The following is a 22,158-nucleotide window of genomic DNA, read 5'->3' on the forward strand; positions in this document are numbered from 1 at the left end:
ATTTCAGCAATTTTCAGATACTGGAATGCTCTTGGTGGTAAGAATAGCCACAATGACTGGGATGACTTGGGTTGTCTTTTGTCCTACAGCAGATGTCAAAAGCCTCAGAGGTAAGAGGTGCAGACACAGCTCCTATGTCCCTTACATCCACAGAAATTTTTATTTTCTACTATGTGGGTACAGTATTTTACAGAGTATAATTTTTGCTCCTATTTTTTTCTTAGCTATTTGTAGGAGGTTGCATCCACACATGTGACAATGGAATATTTAGACTCGCTGGGATATGTGATCATCACTTTCAGCTACAATGTTACTGTAACCGGTATGTATGCCAAAGTATGAATTGACCATTATCTGCTATTTGTTTATATACTTTTTTTTTTAAATGCTAGAATTGAATTTATGACTGAAAAAAGAATCTCCAAACAGCTGGGCATATACTGGCATTTGAAACTTTTGTGCTTGTAATTTACGATGCTTTAGTCTTAGTAAGTAGATTGCAGTTTAAACCCTTGTATGGATACTTTGTAAATAGAAACTCACCAGAATATCACTAAAAGATAAACTGCATTGTCCCAATTAATAACACAATATAATATTAAATTTACTCGGCGTTCCACCATTCTGAATATGTATTGCCAGGCATAGGGCTAGGTGAAGAGGTCAGGACATTAGCAGTGTCATTGAGCATGGGTTATCTTGTCATTGACCCTCTACTCCTCATGATCCTACTCTTCATTCTGATAATGTATTAATGTTTTATACTTCACTATCTATATATGACAACATGCATACTGCTTTACACACCAAGGGACCTTTCTTGCCATTATGATTACATTTCATTTCTTCTAGTCAATATAGGTTTGCATAGAATAGAACCATCACAGAAATATTCTTACTTTGGAAACCTTCAATTTTTTTTCAATCTGTTGTGATTATAACATTGAGGACATTTTGATTTTACTTTTGGATGTAATGTTGCAATGATGAACTGTTTAGTTTTTATTTACTTTTTTATCTGAAATGCTTTATTTGGTTGTGTGGTATTGTGAACTTTTGGGCAATGGTATTGTACTTACAGAAGGGCTTTGATATCATTAATTTCAATGAAAACACGGATACTTGTATATCTAATATTGGGATTTGGTATACAATTATAATTTTCAAGTAAAATAGGCAGGTGTAATATATTTTTAGAGTTTGAAGGTCAGGGCCTTTAAACTATGTTTACTTTTATTAAAGTTTATTTATTGTTTATTATATTTTAGTAGACAGAAGCAAGGCAACAGATTTTTCAATGTGAATCAATTGGAAATTATAGCAAACATTTACACAAATGTGATCATGTGATTTCCAGATTATTTACTTTATATGACAGAGATTCGTTCTCAGAAGTGAAACATATTTTAGTGATAAAATGTTTTCTTTAAAATAAATAAAAAAAAAAAATAAATATATATATATATATATATATATATATATATATATATATATAATTTAAACAGAAAAAACCTTCCTACAAATGTAAGTTTGATGGGGCCAGTGTAAAAATAAATACTTTTATTTCACCTCTCTTCTTTTCTTTTTTTTATAATTTCCATTTTATAAATGAATTATCAGTAAAATAGGCTTAATTCAACTCCACTGAAGAAGTAGATTTAATCAATCATATGCAGTGGCATAAAAGAAATGTATTTTGCACATGATTGGATGATTGAAGTGAGTACAGATTTATTAGGTTAAAAAAATAACTAAAGGTAAAACTTTTTTTAGTTTTGGACAGGGTGGAGATGGATTAGAATACTGTACCTATTATGTTTTTATTGCTGTTTGTGCCTTTGGTAGGTAGATTTACCCTTTCTATTTGTCCCTTTTACCATTATCTTTGAAAGTGCAAGTAAAAGAAACTCCCAAATTTTGGATTGTCCCCATAAAAGCATCAGAGGGGGAACCTTCCAATGGGGACACTAGTTCTGGTGATCTTGGGGGGCTTCAAGGGATTCCCTTAATTTGCAGGTATTTTCTCTCACTTCTTGATGTGGCTATGGGACAGGACATGAATGTATGTCTCCCCAATGGAACATACATAGCAAAAAAAAAAAACAACCTGATAGGGGTTATAACCCTCCCTACTCTATCAAACGTTTTGCCCATAGTTTTGCTTTAAGTGAAAAATTATTTACTCCTTTAGTTATCAACTCCAGCATGGGTTGGATATGTTTAGAAGCAGATATTGTCACTGCCAATTAGATGTTTGTTGGTTTAAGAATATAACCAAATTAAATGTCTGCATTAAAGTGTTACTAAACCCACAACAGTAAAATCAGACTGTATATGCAGTAAAGAATGCCTGATATACTCACTGTGGAACCTAAGGGGTTAATCCTCTGCATTGTGTAAAAAGGATGTTTGATCCTGACTTCTCTGATCCTTCCCTTCTTCCAGTGCCCCCCTCTTATCTCCTGATAAGACATATCATGTGGAGATACTCTATACATGCTCAGTTTGGTGTGTAGTGCTAGAGAAGTTTTTTTTTTTCTTGGGAGAGTGCATGTGGGCCAATCAGCACTGTCCAGACAGAAGTCAGGGGTTCTGTATCCTCCTAGAGCAGAAAGAAAACTCCTCCTACAAGCTTTAACCAGTGCTCTGCTGAAGACTGATAGAAGTCACAAGACTGCTCTAACTGCTGATGAGAAAAGGTATTTCGCAGTTTCTATTTTCTAAAATAATTTCATTTCCATATTCTGTGTGCTGTGGGAGACCAGATATAGTGAATGCAGGGTTCTGGGTTTAGTAACACTTTAAATATTAATCCTTATTCTATTGTGTTTATTCTTAGTGAAACCAAGAGTCCAAAGAAAATATGCATTAACAAGATAATTTGCCAGTTCTGCCTAAATATGCAAAGTACCTTAAAAGAGAAGCATGGCTTTCTGAAAAACAAAAAACATTTATACTCAACTAGGGGGATGCTGCATCTGTCTCCTGATGGCTCTGCACTGAGAACCGAGTTCCATGACTGTCAGTGTCCAGCTCTCTGTTCTGCACCTCCAGCGCTCACTGGAGCAATGGGCTGGAGTGGGCAGGAGGGACTGGCTCAGGCTTTCTGTGGATTGCTGAGAGGCTGAGCCAGGTGCCGGTCCAGGTTTCTGGGTGGATCCCTACCATTTGGTCGGGATATTTCTGGTGCCTACTCTGTGATGTCAGCCAACAGCAGGTTTCAGCCCGCTGTCAGCTGAAAACAGGTCACAGATCCTATGATCCATAGGAGACGTACAGCCTTAAAAGCTTTGGCTATACTTCTCCTTTAAGTGTACCCTTAAAGTTGAAGACCAGGCAAATAGCTAATTACATATATAAAGTTCATACATAGGAGCTGTTTTATCTGCCCAATGATTTTCAATTTATATCTATCCAAATCTGAAATTTCACAGCTTTTCCACACAGCACAGTCCTGTCTAGAAGGTGAAGAGACAAAATCTTTTTCACTTGTATTTATAGGTCTCTATCCTTACCCTCATCCTGTAACTGGACAGTGAAAGCAGAAGCAGAATGCTGATGAGATCATCTCTCTTTCACCATGCTCTCTCCTCCTATCAGCAGGCTCCATGCACTGCATGGATTGCACTCAGATTTAAAGTGTATGCTTGGGAAAAACATATGGCATGTCACTGCAATACATGCACATTTTACTGTCTTGTCTCTTTAAAATGTTGAAAATGTAGAAACATACCTGTTTCTCTGTCACATATAAAGTGAGCTCCTGACTCCTTGTGCACTCCCCCTCTCCTTGTCTCCATAACATACTGAGAAGGTTTTTATTTTGCTTTAAAAGAAAAAAGAGAATTGGGAAAGACTGACAACACTTCTTGGGATTCCAATTAAAAGTTTTGTATATTGCATTAAATAGAAAAGTATAAAATGGGAAAATGTGCGTGTATTTCAGAAATGTACTGCATTTTTTTTATACGCTTTAAATTTGTATCATCTGGTCATCCATAACTGCATCTTCCTTTAGGAAATGCTGGTTACATTATACAGTCTGATCACTGGAGGTAGAGGAGACTGCCAAGTGCAAACAACGCTCAGAGGATCAGTCATTTGCATACGGGCTGAATAGCATTGCAGGCACAGAAAAAAAGTCATATTCATATTGGGTAGCACAATGGCTAAATGGTTAGCACTTCCGCCTGGCAGTACTAGGGTCGTTGGTTCAAATCCCAGCCAGGGCACCTCCTGCCTGGAGTTTGCATGTTCTCCCTGTGCCTGCATGGGTTTCCTCCGGGTACTCCAGTTTCTTCCCAAACTCCAAAGACATGCTGGTAGGTTAATTGGATCCTATCTAAATTGGCCCTTGTATATGAATGTGGGTTAGGGACCTTAGATTGTACGCCCCTTGAGGGTTAGGGACTGATGTGAATGTACAAAATATATGTAAAGCGCTGTGTAAAATTGACGGTGTTATATAAGTACCTGAAATAAATAAATAAATATTCAGTTGATCACCAGGTCATTTCTTTTTGTAATCTATTGCTTTAAAAAAGCATCATGTGTATCTATTGTGGGAAACTTGCAAAGGACAGTTTATGCTTTTTTCCTGGGGAGATACTTTATGCTCATTTCATGCAGGACAAAGCATCAGGTTCACTTAAATCCCCTCTCCCCAGCAGTCTTCCCAACTGCCCTAATACTCATTTCTGCTGCCAGGAGGAGCCACCCAATGTGAACTACACACTCTCCCTATTTGACTGCAATGCAGCTTGGAGTGTAGTACAGCACCACCACATGCAATGAGTGAGATGCTCCCCCATTGCTGGAAAGCATCAGGTATTTTTTTTGTTCCTGTCAACTGAATGGAGCAGAGGGAGAGTGAAGGAAAGATGATTATGAGTTCCTGGCAAGAGGGCATAGCACAGGTTGGTTCATGGGCTGAAATTCACTGTCTGTTTTAGTTATGTGGTCCTTGTCTTGCTCATTTCTTTTTTTCCTCAAGCATGTTTGAAATTGCTTATGTTAGGACTATTTCTTTTATTTTCTAAATTGCTCACAGCAAATGAATATACATCAAATACATAAAATATGAATGGGGATCAATGGTGTGATTGTTGTCCAAGATGTTGGGTTGCTAATGCACAGGTTCTTCTTATTTTTCAGGGAAGATCTGGTTGACGTTAATGATCCTCCTCAGACTAGTTATGGTTGTCCTTGCTGGTTATCCGCTCTATCAGGATGAACAGGAACGCTTCATCTGCAATACATTACAGCCTGGATGTTCCAATGTGTGTTATGATATCTTCTCCCCAATGTCCCACATGAGATACTGGCTGATTCAGACTCTGATGGTCTTTCTGCCCTATTGCTTGTTCAGTGTCCATGTCATACACAAAGTTCTGGCATATATGGGAAATACAAATGATCAGTGCAGAAAAAGTTCCTCCTCCACTTATCATGGAGTGGGCTTGCAAATGGAAATACTTGATTTTTCTTGGGCTTATTTAGTTCATGTTCTGCTAAGGATTTGCCTAGAGGTTGGCTTTGATGCTGGTCAGTATTTTCTTTTTGGAATTATAGTTCCAAGCAGATTCAGCTGTTCCCATTCTCCCTGTACCAGCAGCGTTGACTGCTACATCTCAAGACCCACTGAAAAGTCTCTTATGATGATTTTTATCTGGGGAACAGGAATCATCTCTCTGATTCTGAGTTTGGTGGATCTGATTGGAGTCTGTCACAGAAGACGAAGGTCAGACAAGCTTAAAAAACAGCTTCTCCTTCTGGAAAATGATTCTCTAAAAGGGGGTTGTTGTTCAGATACACCTCCACATGCAAAGTTAGCTGTCACGCCAGATCAAATGATTGTGTATCCTGATTGTCCCTCACACAGCCTGGAGAAAAGAAACGAGCAAGTTAAAGGAGATTCTCATTCTCTACCTTCATTTGAAGGTGAAACAGCTTCTTTCCAAACTGACAATTCTCACCAAGACATGGGAAAGTCTAATGTGAATGCCAACAGCAATAAAATTTGTTCGTGGCAAGTGACCATGTCAGCGAATGGAAATAACAAGCTAGGGAATGAACATCAACTGCTGACCCACCGACAACCAAAATCCAAGAAGGAGAACAGTTCTGCAGCTAGCTTGGTGGATTCACCTCAGCTAGAAAAAAACATAGGCCCAACAAACAAAAAATCTGAATGGGTTTGAATTCAGGTAATGACATAATAAAAGGAAACCTTTCTAAAAGGGCTATTTCCATGGCATCATAGGACCTGAAAGTCAGGATATTTGTGTGATGTACATCTGAGCAGGCCTCACATCAACTGTAATGCTATTATTATAGGACCTCCCAAAATAGTGCCTTGAACTGAGTCATGATATTGCTGGGGGTGTGGCCAAGAATGGAAATGAACCGGCCAATTGTTAAAGGCTAGATAAGTACTTTTGTATATTATTTGCTAATGGGTTTGAGATTTTCAATGATACCTAGAGCAGTGGTCATTAAACTAACATTTTAAAGAAGTTTTATTTTTCCATACACACAAACCATTTACTTTGCTATCTCCTTAGTGTGTTTGTGTTCTTTTTCTCTTATATGCTGTACAAATTAAATTTTTTCTTGTTTGTCTTTTGCAACCTTAAAGTGGAACTTCATTCCCTCAATCAACATTGACTATTTTTAATCCTTATGCTGCTAGCATTAGTAAATGGATAATAAAATATATCATAATTACTTGTTTTAAGCTTTGTTTTTACATTTCTTCAGTTACTCTCTGGTCTCCATGCCTAGGCAAATGATGTTGTACAACCCAGAAGTCTTCAGGAGGGGAGGAGGGATTTTCTCAGCTAAGCACACACCACATAGATTCCAGGAAGTAAATGCTACATGAATCATTTGCCCTAACGCAAGATGGCCACAGCCAGAAATGCTAGGGGGTATTTTTCAAATTGATTTCTCAGCAAAATAAAGCATGGAGACATGGATGGATGAGGGAGTTTGCTTTGAACATGAAAAATGAATGAAATAGTGTTTTTGGTTTGCGGTGCTCAGATGCTGTGAAGTTCCGCTTTAAGCAGGCAACACATATTACAATGTCCTATTTTTTCTCCTTTCATCAGAACTCTTGGTTTTATTACTATACACAATACACATTTTTGTTAGCTATTTCAATATTTCACTACAGCTGTTAACAAATTTCATGGCTTGAAATGTTTACTTTCACATACTCCTAGCAATTTAATAAAACACAGGGCATTATGTAAACCATGTACAAAAAATAATTGAAGAAAATCACTTATTAATTAGAGCTCAAGTGAAAATGAAACATTTTCCTTAAAAAAAATAATCTGTAAACCATTAATAATTAGTGAAACCCGGAGATTTCCCTTCACTTTGTGTCCTGGAGACAGAAAGTATGTTTTCAAGTTGAACTTAGTACTTTCCTACTTTTTTCTCTGAAATGCATTCTTCATATATTCTTTTGCAGAGTGATCTTGGGGATTGTGGTACAGTCAATGGGGTTGATTTCCTAAATAAGTGGTCTCCAAACTGCGGCCTTTTGTTGCCTTGGGCCACTGTTCCTGCCACTGATAAAAGGCACTTTTCCTCTCACTGACACCAATGATGAGGTACCATTCCTTCTACTGACACCAACTGTGGGGCATATGCATCCCACTGACACCAGGAATGAGCCACTATTCCTTCCACTAATACCAGTTCTGGGGGACTGTTCCTCCTACTGACCACAGGTTCTATGTACATTTCTTAACTCCCACTCACCACCAAACCATAGACACTGTTTACTCCCACTGACACTGGGCCATTTTCTACTCACACTGGCCCCCATAAGGTCTGAGGGACTGTACACTGGACCTATTTTTAGAAAGCTTGCAGGCCCTTTGTCTTAAAGCAAATATGCTGTTCACTTTGCAAGGAAATTTTCATTTTGCAAATTCATTTTTCCTTAGCTTAGTGAATGTGGTAGAAATTAACTTTGCGAAGAATTCCCAATCACATACAAGGACATTAAAAAAGTATTTTTGCTTGCACATGATTGGATGAAATTCCCTTGCAAAGTGAAGAGCCTAAATAAGCCCCAATGGCTCTTTTTGGACTAAAGCTGAACTATATGATACTAGTGAATTTGCACCATATCATACCAATAAATATATACATTGTAACTTTTAAATTGTTTATATTAGCATGTCAGAGTTTTAGAAAACTAGCTTTTTTTTATTACAGTTTCAACTCATAACGTGTAGCTACATCTGGGCACCAGGAGGAGGTATCTAGCAAGTGGCTATGTTAATTCCTCTCTATGCACAAGGCCACTAGAAATGACTGCAATTCCCATCATGCAATGGAAGGTTTAGTAGTGAATGGGCATAAATGGGGTGGAGTGAGATTGTGGGCAGGTATGTTGCCAATCTAAACCTTGCTGAACAGGACAGACCTGGGGTCCCTTGGTCTGTGCATCAAATAATGTTGTTAGACACAAATAATGTTAGTGGGCATCTCAGACCAATTACAGCAGGTGGCAATATAATTATATCACAGCTTGCTTGCAAAGGACTACACTGGGGACATTACAAGACTGGTAGTTGTGGGGCAAGCAGGCAAAGCAGTAGAAGGTTTTATGAAGCGGATGTAAAGGAGAGTAACCCCTTGCTAATGTTGGATTAATGTAGGGATTGATCTATTGCTTAATACTGCATAGCATAACGCCAAGAAAACTAAAAATTAATATATGAACTATTTATTAATGGAATACAATGTCGGTTGGGAGTTTAGCTTTAACCCTAGCAGAATATTGAGAATGCACTTAAGAGAGAAGAAACAAGAAATTCATCACATAGCAATTCCTTAGTTTCACCAGAACAAGAAGGGGGGAGTGTTTATTTTGCCCAAATCTGATAATAATATGTATAATATTAAGAATAAAATCCTTTAAAGTTGTAATTTATTTCAATGTAGACTTTTATGGTTGGGCATGGTTTTTTTTATTTTTCAATTAAGTTAGAATTAGAGTTATATTATCTTTATTTATCGTAATTTATAATCACATGAATTAACATGCAGTTTTTCTGGACAGTGTTGTAATCATTTTTTTCTTAATATTGTGATTGATGGAATTTCCTTCTAGCAGATATAATGAGGATTGGCAAATTAAAACCATATAGCATGAATGTTATTCTCTAAATGTACTTCAGTGTTATTGAAACTTAAATAAAACTGAAAATATATGTATTACTGTGCAATTTGTGTGATTTGATTTTGTTATCTTTCATCTAAAAGTTATTTTAGACCTATTCAAAACATTAATGGGACTTTACTGGTACAATCAGTGGACAAGCTTGTGTTTGTACATTTACATGTTTATTGAAATATATCTTCCAATGACAATCTATAAAAACAATATTTGGCTAATCAGCCCAAATCATAACGGCATATTGTTCTATGGCATAAGTATCCTCCAAAGGTCGACGCGTTATGCTTGTTAGCTTCTTCAGGACCCCAGAATTGGATGCGAAGAGATCAAATGCCTTAGCTGGAAGATGTACATATATATATATAAACCATTAATCATACAATACTAATATCACAAAAACACAATAAACCATAAAAGATCATTCTCCCAAACTCACATGTCAACATAAACGGTGATGCGGAACAGCAGTACTCACACTGAAAGTCAACAAAATGGTCTCAAGTGAGCGTCCATATCCACAGCCCCTCCCCTTTGTCCCCAATCAAATGGAGTCCTGTTCAAAGGACCAAAGGAAAACAGTCCAAATAAGAAGGGGGATAGAACAAAGAAAAAAGAAAACAAGGGGGATAATAAATCCCAAACATAATCAACAATCGGTCACCCACTTACTCAAGAGACAAATAGCAGATAAATTCATATGTGGATTTATCCATATAAAGTATATTCCATGGATATGTTCCAAGATGTAATCTAAATATAACAATATTTAAAAATCAATATAGGAGTGTCCACATGCTGAAAATTACACAAGCATCCGGCAAGCCGATCCCAGACATCTACCTAATCCTCCCAATATGGCAAAAGAGGTGCATGGAGAATCCAAAACCAGAACTCAGTATTGTATAGTACAGATATATCATATATATCAATACACAAAGTCTTCTGAATCAGTAGCTCCTGTAATCACACAACGAAAGCCATGCTCAATAATCCCCCAATAACTGCTCTGTCCATCATATCAATCAACATGTCTGGTACCTCTAAGTCACTGCATAACATCATCCGCCCGACGTGTATGATTCCCAAATGATGCCAAAAGTGGCATTCGGCGAAGCGCCTAAATAGTGTCATCAGCCGGAGACAAAGACTAAATTACTTACGTCACCTCTGTCCTGATCAGCCGCAGGGCGGAAGTGAATCGCGTACCCCAGCGGTATCACTCATCGCTCATGCTCCCCTACAATCACACATCACTTCTGCCCTAACAAAACAATGGCTGGAAGTGCAGCACATTCACAATGAAAGCGCACATAGCGCATGTGTGTGCGCGTCATCCTCAATCCACAGCACAGCCCCACAGTCTTATCACCTATGGAAAATAGCAATAAACACCACCAGAACAGCAATAAACAGCGGTAAAACAGAGCAATACCCAGCAACCACCACGTCAGCTCCACCACCGCAGGAGACCCTGGACTATAAAAGTCCAGTCTCCCAGATATTATCCATAGCCAGCAGCCCATGTTGCTCATATTAGCTAACACCAACAGAAAGAGGGGAGACAAATATAGTTATATTCCCCATATGCCCACAACAACAATGCCGCAGCATGCACATCACCATTACATGACACATGTTGGAGCAATATACATACATACAAACATAAAAATAAAGCCAAATACAAATTCATCATATACTTAACATATATCACCAGCACAGATAGCATATCTACATCAGACCCATAATGTAAAGGCCTGAGAAGTCATTGTCTATTCCCCATTAGTCAAAGTGGTCCTACTCTTCCACTTCTTACAGAAAAGGTGTATAACTTAGTGCCTCATTCAGACCTGAAGGGGATGTTGCATTTAGTCATAATACTGACATGATATGCTTTGCAGCCCTAACAAGGGTATTTGAGGACGCTTGGGGAGGAAACTTTGACTAAAAAGTACTACAGATGGAGGCGAGATGGATTTATACTTTAAACGCAACTTCCCCTCCAGGTCTGAACGAGGCAGTAAGTTATACACCTTTTCTGTAAGAAGTGGAAGAGTAGGATCACTTTGACTAGTGGGGAATAGACAATGACTTCTCAGGCCTTTACATTATGGGATTGATGTAGCTATGCTATCTGTGCTGGTGATATATGTTAAGTATATGATGAGTTTGTATGGGGTTTTATTTTTATGTTTGTATGTGTGATATTGCTCTTCGCATTGCTCTAACATGTGTCATGTAATGGTGGAGTGGATGCTATGACATTTACTGGATTGTCTGGCTTGAGTGGGTGCACATGCCCTCTGCTCTTTTATTGTCTCTATCATGGATTGAGTTGTGGGCATATGGGGAATATAACTATATTTGTCACCCCTCTTTCTGTTGGTGTTGGCTAATATGAGCAACATGGGCTGCTGGCTATGGATAATATCTGGGGGACTGGACTTTTATAGTCTCCTGAGGTGGTGGAGCTGATGTGCTGGTTGCCGGGCATTGCTCTGTTTTACCTCTGTTTTATGCTGTTCTGGTGCTGTTTATTGCTATTTGCTATAGGTGATAAGGTTGTGGGGCTTCAATGTGGATTGAGGATGTGCCCTTTCATTGTGGATGTGCTGCACTTCAGCCCATTGTTAGGGCAGAAGTGATGTGTGGTTGTAGGGGAGCATGAGCGATGTGTGATATTGCTCAGGTTCACTTCCGCTCTGCGGCTGATCAGGACAGAGGTGACGTAAGTGATTTAGACTTTGTCTCCGGCTGATGACGCTATTTAGGCACTTCACCGCATGCCGCTTTTGGCGTCATTTGGGAAGCATACACGGCGGGTGGATGATGTTATGCAGTGACTTAGAGGTATGAGACATGTTGATTGATATCATGGACAGAGCAGTTATTGGGGGATTATTTAGCATGGCTTTCGTTGTGTGATTACAGGAGCCACTGATTCAGATTTGAAGTGTCTAGACATCTTTTGCTGTAAGCCCGCACCCTATGACTAAGCCCTTTGCACGAAACACGTCAGCAGGGCTACAGCATTGAGACGTCATGCCACCGCTGGTGGCCATCCTGATATATATATGATCAGTGGTTTATATATATATTTTTTATACACCTGTGTTTTGTGGAAATTAAATTCCTTTATGCAGTATCACACTATGTGGTGTCCTTCATTGGGCTCTCCTTGTGAGCGCCGTCATTCACAGAGCCCATCTGAATGGTGACCCAACATGGTGATACACATTAAGGGACCCCAAAAAACCTGACACAGACATGACCAGAAGCTGTGACACTTGCATAAGGACCCTATGGTGTATAAGAACCTGGCCGAACCTGGGAGCAGATGACCTGATTTTACCTGATGAGACAGGAATAATCTCAAATGCGTGTTTAAAGCGCACTTCTGGTGAGTGCACATTTTGTTCATTTAGTCACTTCATCTGTCACCCCTGGATCAGTTACCCATACACGCTGATTGTGATCTTGAAGGGATCCTCACGTTTATCCTGGGACATTTCATCACTACTATTATCACCTTGGAGTGATATTCTTTGCATTTTATATTTAATATTTATGATTGATGTATTCATGTTCTCATCTAGATGGTTATGCTATCGATGATCACTTTGCACTTTAATATGCATATTGTCCTACTTTAGCGCTGCACCTGTTTTTCTGTTATTTACATTGGAAGGTTATTTTGGTTGCCTTTTGGTGTTCCAGTGGCTATTTTTTGCAGTAGCGCTTGCTAATATCCTATTTGTTTATATGATATATATGGCCATTTAAAGGAGCAGATCTGTACTACACAATACTGAGGTCTGGTTTTGGATTCTCCATGCACCTCTCTTGCCATATTGGGAGGATTAGGTAGGTGTCTGGGAACGGCTTACTGGTTTCTTTTGTAATTTTCAGCATGTGGACACTCCTAAATTGATTTTTTTATATATTGTTATATTTAGATTACATCTTGGAACGTATGGAATATACTTTATATGGATAAATGCACATATGAATGTACTTGTCTCTTGAATAAGTGGGTGACCGATTGTTGATTATGTTTGGGATTTATTAATTCCCTTTTTTTCTTCTTTCTTTGTTCTATCCCCCTACTTATTGGGACTGTTTTCCTTTGGTCCTTTGAACAGGACTCCATTTGATTGGGGACAAAGGGAAGGGGCTGTGGATATGGACGAAGTAGAGTAGGCACTATAATAGTATAAAACCTTTCAAATACTGGCACTCTCACTGCCCCTCATCATGTGGCAGTTATATCTGTGATGAAATCTATTATTTGGAGTCCCTAAGAGTTATATAATTTCACAACATATTTTGGTGCAATAGCATCCATTATAACCATCATAAGAAATATCAGTTTTGGTGGACTTGCCCTTTAAATTAGGATTTGATTGTCTGGTAGATCAACCCTCTTTTTCTGACTCTTTGATGCAACCTATTTATCCACAGTTACATCACATGTTATTCTTTAAGCTAGTGACAGTCAGGCCGGTAATGATGAGTACCCTTTGGCACCTTCTCAACACCACCTAGTAAATATTCTTTAGGGCCTCAGGGTTAAGACATAAGAAACTTGCAGTAAGGTTTGGAATGGTAAGCATGCTTTAGATCAAGAGATCCTGAGAACACAGTCAGTGTGGAGTTCCCTGCCTATGATGACAGCAATCAAAATGTGAAAAAATACACTTGGAATTCTCTTGACTATAATGGGTCCAGTCCTCTGCAGGCTTTGCAGTTAAAGATTTACTGCACCTTTCCCCCAAAGTGTCCAGGATGTGTTCCAAAATTAAACACCATCAAGTACAGCTGTTTTCCTGCATGACATGATCCATTCACAATCTAGAGATATGAAAGGCTTTAAATATATAAATATAAATAAGGCAATGTGTCGGTGACCAGTCTTGCACTGGCAGATAAAATGTGACATCTGATTGGTTGTTATACAGTTCAGTATTTTACACACCAACTTTGCTATCTATCTACATATACAGTATAGAATATACTATATATATATATATATATATATATATATATATATATATATATACACACACACACACAAGGGGGTTTATTTACTAAAGCTGGAGAGTGCAAAATTAGGTGCACTTCTGCATAGAAACCAATCAGCTTCCAGGTTTTATTGCCAAAGCTTAATTGAACAAGCTGACATTATTATTATTATACAGGATTTATATAGCGCCAACAGTTTGCTCAGCGCTTTACAATATAACAGGAGACAATATAGTTGAATACAAGAGGGATTTGAGGGCCCTGCTCTTTGGAGCTTACAATCTAGGAGGGAGGGGCTAGTGGTACAAAAGGTAGTAACTGTGGGGGATGGACTGGTTGGAAGAGTAGAAGATTCCAGTATTAGCTGAGGGCAGGATAGGCTTCCCTGAAGAGATAGGTTTTCAGAGATCGCCTAAAAGTGAGCAGAGTAGGCAATAGTCTGATAAATTGGGGCAGAGAGTTCCAGAGGATGGGGGAAGCTCTAGGGAAGTCCTGGAGATGAGCATGGGAGGAGGAGACAAGGGAGCTAGAGAGTAGGAGGTCTTGCAAGCAGCGGAGAGTACAGTTCAATCGCTTCCTGTAACCATCAATGAGTTTCTTCCACCTCTCTACTGGAATTTCGGACCACTCTTCTTTGGCCGACTGCTCCAGGTCTCTCAGATTGGAAGGGTTCCTTTTCCCAACTGCTGTTTTGAGATTTCTCCACAGGTGCTCTATGGGACTGAGATCTGGACTCATTGCTGACCAGTTCAGTACTCTCCAGGGCTCTGTCTTAAACCACTTCTGGGTGCTTTTTGACGTGTGCTTTGAGTCATTGTTCTGCTGTAAGACCCATGAACTCTGACAGAGATCCAACTTTTTGACAATGGGCCCTACATTGCATCCCAGAATTTCATAATGCCATGCACACGGTCAAGACAGCCAGTGCTTGAGGCAGCAAAGCAACCCCAAAACATCAATGAACCTCCACCATGTTTGACTGTATTCTTTTCTTTAAAGGCTTTATTGCTTTTTTCTGAAAACAGTAGAATGATGGGCTTTACCAAAAAGCTGTAATTTTGTTGGTCTGTCCACAGTACATTCTCCCCAAGGATTTTGGCTTCTTCAGGTACGTTTTGGTAAACTCCAATCTGGCCTTTTAGTTTTTGTGGGTCTCCTACCAGTGTTCCTTTTCATTTAGATGGCGACATATAGTGCGAGCTGACACACTTGTTTTCTATGCCTGAAGGTCAGCCTGAATTTGGAAGTTGATCGAGGTCCTTTAGCCACCATTCAACCAATCCTTCACTGCAATATTTAATTAATTTTTCTCTTTCATCCACATCCAGGGAGATGATCTACAGTGCCATGGGCTGTAAACGTCTTGATGATGTTACGCACAGCGGACACAGGAACATTAACATTAAAAGCTGATTGGCTACCTTGCACAGGTGCACTAGATTCTGAGTGAACCAGCTTTAGTAAATTTCCCCCAAGGTGTATTCAAAAAGCTTCCACATTTTTATGTATATAATAGAGTTAAAAAAGTGCAGAAACTTTTTGAAGAACCCTTATATATATACTGTATGTGAAGGATCTTTTTCATAAGTGCCAAGGGGTCAGCATCTTGGACTCTGTAGTAGTAAATTGCATGAAGTCAGTGTAGCCAATCATAGTGTCAGGGTCATAACCAGGATTGTGGATACCCTGAGGAAGCCATGATGTCTAGTATGCTGCAGCAAGTAGTGTGTGTGACCTAACTGTGCCAACAGTGTGAGGGACCCAAAGGGGTTTGGTTGAATAAAACCTGAGCCAACTCACTGTAAGCACAACACACATATAAAAGAGTCCTTCAGTGCCCGCAAATTATGCTTTAATTACAGTGCCACAAGCAAGAGTCTAACGGACATAACCCCAAGCCAAAACTGAGAACACATGGAGCATGTAGAGCATGCCACGGCAAAGAGTGGGCGTGGGTAAATTGCACTGGATATTAGACAAGACTTAAAGGAACATGGTTAAATATAGTCTAAGCCTTCTCACAGTACACACTGCACATGTGTCGGAATCCTTGTATCCACAAAATACTCCTTACTTACTGTACCACCACTGATGCCAGAGGAATAATGTCTGGCATTAGTGGTTAGAGGGAGGTAAAATATCTGTTATTCGTGGTCAGCAGGAGGAAATAAAAGGTCAGTGTGGATGGTCAGTGGGAAGAAAAAATGTCTGCCATTGATGATTAACAGGAGGAAAAAATATTCACAATTGGTGGTCAATGTCTGTGTCCCCATACATTGGGGGCCTGTGTCTGCGCCACCCTTATTATGGTGATCACTGTCTGTACCCTTTCCTACATTAGTGGTCAGTATACCCCTTTATGGTCACTATGGCCCTAGGTACCCCCTTACTGCTCATTGATGGTCAGTGTGTCCTTCCTTGCTGCTCAGTGTGTCCCTCTCCCATTGTTGGTCAGTGGGAGTAGCATTACTCACAGGATCTGTGGAAAAGCGGATCAACAGAGAATTGGAGGCAGAGAAGGAAGGGAGGGCTCTCAAATGTAAACACAAGCTGTGTAAATCATTTGTACAATTACTGGAATGGGATTCCAAGCACAGGGAATCCTTTTGGTCTGGAAACTGGCCATAGTGTAGGGCCTCCTGCAGTTTGAAACCAAAATTAGTTCAGAATGGGGATACGACCTGTGGCACCAACTCCGGCAAGGTGACTACAGTCTCTCGTACTCTGAATATGTTGGCATGTACAAACTGCACAGAATGAAATTCAGATCTGGAAAGCAGTTGATTTTCAACAGTGGCCAAAACTGGAACATTTCCACAGCAGCTTTAGCTTATGTCTTGTGGTTGAACTAGTTGAGCTTGTATATTTGGTTGTGGCTAATGCCCTTATACATAGGAGCAGTGATCTCCTGGCAGGTCTCATTCTGGATAGCAGCACACTGTGCTGGGGGGATCCAAGACACAGCAAACAGCACCAACAGCAAGTCTCCATATCTTACAGTAACAGTAAAGTACTGTCACAGAATTGTGACCAGTGGATTATCAGTTGTTACAGCTGGTACATGTTAATAGAAGTGCACTATGTGCAATTGTCTTCCAGAATGAAGTATAATTTCTGCAACACACAACTAAAGGAAAATAATCTGATATTCTTTGTGTGTGGGAGTGATGATATTTTGTAGCGTTCTACTTTTATCTAATCTTCTGTCATTCATAGTCCTTTTTGACAACAAATTCCCTATCCCCTCCGTGAAGGTGGATCTGCTTAATGAATCATAATCTTCGTAAACATGTATGCTTGTTCAATATGGTAATAGTGAATAAGTGCAGAACAAAGTGCATTATGTGGATTTTACTGAAATCACCCCAGTGGATGATTAATTATTATAAATAACTTTTTTTATCATACTAAAAGTTACTAGGGTTGATTTACTAATACTGGAGAGTTCAAAATCAGGGGGAGCTGTGCATTGTAGCCAATGAGCTTCTGACTTCTGCTTGTTCAATTAAGCTTAACACAAAATCCGGACGCTGATTGGTTTCTATGCAAAGCCGCACCAGATTTTTGCACTCTCCAGTTTTAGTAAATGAACCCTACTGTGTTGGGCTTCCTGCAGTATGTGAATGACAGTCATCAGGCAGAAAGGTCCTTGACAAAGAGCCTGAATTTTGGGTTCAGTGTTCACAACAATGAAACACAGCCTTCTGCATGGGTGTACTGATTAGTAAGCCTATGTGGATGAGGCCTAATGCTGACACGCATATGGTCTGCTAACAATGTAACAGTGGGGCTGAGTGCTCATTGGCCTTCTCGTTATAGGGAAACCAATCACAATCCATGTCTGGTGCACTGGAAGTCATCTTTGGGAAGGATGATATGAATTTGTATTTTCATTGACAGAAAAAAAGCTAAAAAAACCCCAAAACATTAGAACAGAACCTGCTGGTGGAGGCAAGATGCATTATTTGCTAAGCTTTACTGGTAATAAATAAAATGTGCAGCTAAAATCCTTATTACCATTTAAATGCAAATAGACAAAATTATTCAATTAGGAAAAGACTAATAGAGATGTGGCATGCAATGTAAAAGGTGTCATTCTTCAACCCCATGATGACATGAATATAATGAATGTTAGGAGAAGCAATGAGCATATCTCCTACTCCCTTTCAGCTTATTGAGGTAATGAGGCCCCTCTCTCTCACTCTTTTTTTTTTCTTAGCTGTATTGCGAAGCGTTCCTTTGATGTACTCATTAATACCCTGTTCACGTGTGTCCCATGAACTCCTCGGCCCCAGATAAATTGGGGATTCAACCTATAAAAGCTGAAGAACACAAAACTGCTAAACATGCATGTGTCATGGAATGAAAGGATGGAAATTTGATTAACACCCTCAATTAGATAAAAGAGTCTTTTTGTTTACCAATTGCAAATGTAATAAGTTTTCTCATTAAGTAAATTTTTGTCTAACACGACTATAAGAATGAATCAGCTACATACATTTTAACCTAACAGGGTTGCCTCATGTTTGATATTTTATTGACCTAGTTGATAAAATTAGGACTTAGTGGATTTATATTGTGGTTTCAATTATAGGCTTGTATGGCTTTTCAGTTTGATGTAAGCAGAATAGCACGTTGGTAGGTCCCCTAATGTCTGGGTTGTTGAGCCAATCCTTGGCTCTACAGGGACCTCTAACAGCTATGCAGGGAAAATGCGCTGAAGCACCACCTCATCCCAACGGTCACCATTTGCAGACGGCTGACGACTGATGGTTCTCTATAGGCCCTAGACTTGGATTGGAGCACTTCACACTTCCTTGCAGAGGCTTCGTATACTATGGTGGTCCAGATAGATCTACGAGATAGGCACCAACATAGCTGAGGCCAGTGATACACAAGGGCTCAGGCATTCCATCTGGTGCAACATGGATTTACTCACTCACTATTTTGAATGAACCTGTAGCTGATCACCACTACTCCTACCTTGACACCAGCTGCTAACATTTTTCATATGTACAAACTCAGCCTAAGGCTGGCCATACATTATACAATTTTCTGTACAATTCCTTTTAGATTTACCTTCAACTATGTAGTGTGCAGGAGCTGCTTAACTGAATACCACTGAAAGTATGTGACTCAGTAACGCACAGTACCAAATCTTCCAAGTGATAAATTCTCATGTGCCGTGCAATCTCATATAAAATCATATAATAAAGTGAATTAGGTGGACATGCGTGTATTCTATGCGTTTATGTTCAAACATGGAACATGCGTAGAACGTATGCGTTTATATCGTCACAATATACCTGGAACAATACTCAAACGAAATCCTTTAATGAAGTATGTTCAGTGGACATGCGTGTATCATTTGCGTATATGTCAAAACATAGAATCATGTGTAAAATATATGCATTTGACTCATCACAATATATCGGAAACAATCCACACCTATTACTACAAAACATAAAACCCCCCATAAAACTAGATCTTATAATAAGGTATGTACAGTGGACATGCATGTATCATATGCGTATATATCAAAACATAGAATCATGAATAAAATATGCATTTAACTCATCTTCATATATTGGGAACCCCCATAACTACAACACATAAAATAATGGTAAATTACAAGTGTCCATATATTTTCATAAGAAAATGTCCAAAAATCCAACCATGCAATTAATCAAATATGTGCTACATGTTGTGCTCTTCGTGTCTAAAATCTTTGTTTATATGATCACCATGTGTAGATACCCATCCACCGAAAGTAATATGCTCTCACTTTTTTGATAGACCTCACAACAAGGTCTCATGCACCTGCCCCTTGTAGTGGGGTCATCTGTATCACAAGAGTAATGCTTTCCTTCAGGTCCCTGGGAACAACTCAGAACAAAGAAGAAAATATAGTGCTTTCCATTTAAAACTCACCAGTTATGAAAAAAATATAAATAAAATAGACTCATCTTTTTTGGTGCACAGATCCAGTGCACATGGAGTACAGGGTTGTGTAGTTTAAACCAACCAAGAAAATGGCCAACCATGTACTTCCTGTTTGTACGGCGTGATGTCATCGGCTCCTCCCTTTGCGTTACGTCATTAAGTCATGTGACTTACATGATGAAGTCACGTAACCGAATAACGTAACGCGTAGGGAGGAGCCAACTCCATACTTATTTATAAGATTTAGTTTGAGTATTGTTCCAGATATATTGTGGATGACATACACAAAAGGGGAAGTTCCACTTTAAACCTTTGTCCCCCGCGCCCCAAAGGTGCCAAATGGGGAGCGGGGGACAAAGGCTTAAAGTGGAACTTCCCCTTTTGGATGGAGCTCCGCTTTACCTAAAGACAATCTAAAGTATAAATAAATAGACAAATGATAGGTTTTTGAAAATTTATTTAAAAAAATACTGCTTCAATCATTCACTAATTTATTAATATATACTAAAGAATGATGACTGAGAACATCTAGTGGCAGATAGCTTTTGATTAAAGTTGTTGCTATGGTAGTTGTTTTTTTATGTTATATAGAACGCATTTGACAGGTACCCGCTCCCACTTCAGCTGCGATCGCCTAGGCCAGTGGTGGGCAACCTTTTTTTTCAACTGAGCCAAATCTCGCCAAAACCACGATTGAAATTTATTTTGAGAGCCACATTTTTAAAACTGAAAATACATCCCCCATATAGTAATTCATCCCCCATATAGTAATTCATCCCCCATAGTAATTCATCCCCCATATAGTAATTCATCCCCCATAGTAATTCATCCCCCATAGTAATTCATCCCCCATATAGTAATTCATCCCCCATAGTAATTCATCCCCCATATAGTAATTCATCCCCCATATAGTAATTCATCCCCCATAGTAATTCATCCCCCATAGTAATTCATCCCCCATATAGTAATTCATCCCCCATATAGTAATTCATCCCCCATAGTAATTCATCCCCCATATAGTAATTAATCCCCCATATAGTAATTCATCCCCCATAGTAATTCATCCCCCATAGTAATTCATCCCCCATATAGTAATTCATCCCCCATAGTAATTCATCCCCCATAGTAATTCATCCCCCATATAGTAATTCATCCCCCATAGTAATTCATCCCCCATATAGTAATTCATCCCCCACATAGTAATTCATCCCCCACATAGTAATTCATCCCCCATAGTAATTCATCCCCCATATAGTAATTCATCCCCCATATAGTAATTCATCCCCCATAGTAATTCATCCCCCATATAGTAATTCATCCCCCACATAGTAATTCATCCCCCATAGTAATTCATCCCCCATATAGTAATTCATCCCCCACATAGTAATTCATCCCCCACATAGTAATTCATCCCCCATATAGTAATTCATCCCCCATATAGTAATTCATCCCCCATAGTAATTCATCCCCCATATAGTAATTCATCCCCCATAGTAATTCATCCCCTATATAGTAATTCATCCCCCATATAGTAATTCATCCCCCATAGTAATTCATCCCCCATATAGTAATTCATCCCCCATAGTAATTCATCCCCCATATAGTAATTCATCCCCCATAGTAATTCATCCCCCATAGTAATTCATCCCCCACATAGTAATTCATCCCCCATAGTAATTCATCCCCCATAGTAATTCATTCCCCATAGTAATTCATCCCCATAGTAATTCATCCCCCATATAGTAATTCATCCCCCATATAGTAATTCATCCCCCATATAGTAATTCATCCCCCATAGTAATTCATCCCCCATATAGTAATTCATCCCCCATATAGTAATTCATTCCCCATAGTAATTCATCCCCCATATAGTAATTCATCCCCCATAGTAATTCATCCCCCATAGTAATTCATTAACCATAGTAATTCATCCCCCATAGTAATTCATCCCCCATATAGTAATTCATCCCCCATATAGTAATTCATCCCCCATA

At 39.1% G+C, this 22,158-nt stretch overlaps 1 protein-coding gene across 1 annotated transcript; it reads left to right on the plus strand.

Annotated features, from left to right (window-relative positions):
* Positions 1-222: 222 nt before the first annotated feature.
* Positions 223-9,251, plus strand: GJD4 (gap junction protein delta 4). Its single transcript, XM_089668718.1, has 2 exons — positions 223-322; positions 5,155-9,251. Exons 1-2 carry the CDS (start codon positions 259-261, stop codon positions 6,198-6,200), a joined length of 1,110 nt encoding a protein of 369 aa, XP_089524844.1. The 5' UTR covers positions 223-258; the 3' UTR covers positions 6,201-9,251.
* The last annotated feature ends 12,907 nt before the right edge of the window (positions 9,252-22,158 follow it).

Source organism: Staurois parvus, unplaced genomic scaffold (assembly GCF_062004578.1).
Source record: "Staurois parvus isolate SC_StPar_1 unplaced genomic scaffold, SC_StPar_1.0 ptg000061l, whole genome shotgun sequence".
NCBI lineage: Eukaryota > Metazoa > Chordata > Amphibia > Anura > Ranidae > Staurois > Staurois parvus.

What these genes read in the sequence shown, in the direction of transcription:
- GJD4 (XM_089668718.1), top strand. Translation starts at nt 259, where the DNA reads ATGGAATATTTAGACTCGCTGGGATATGTGATCATCACTTTCAGCTAC. An exon ending in CTACAATGTTACTGTAACCG is followed by an intron (nt 323 to 5,154) that starts GTATGTATGCCA and finishes CTTATTTTTCAG; the next exon opens with GGAAGATCTGGTTGACGTTA.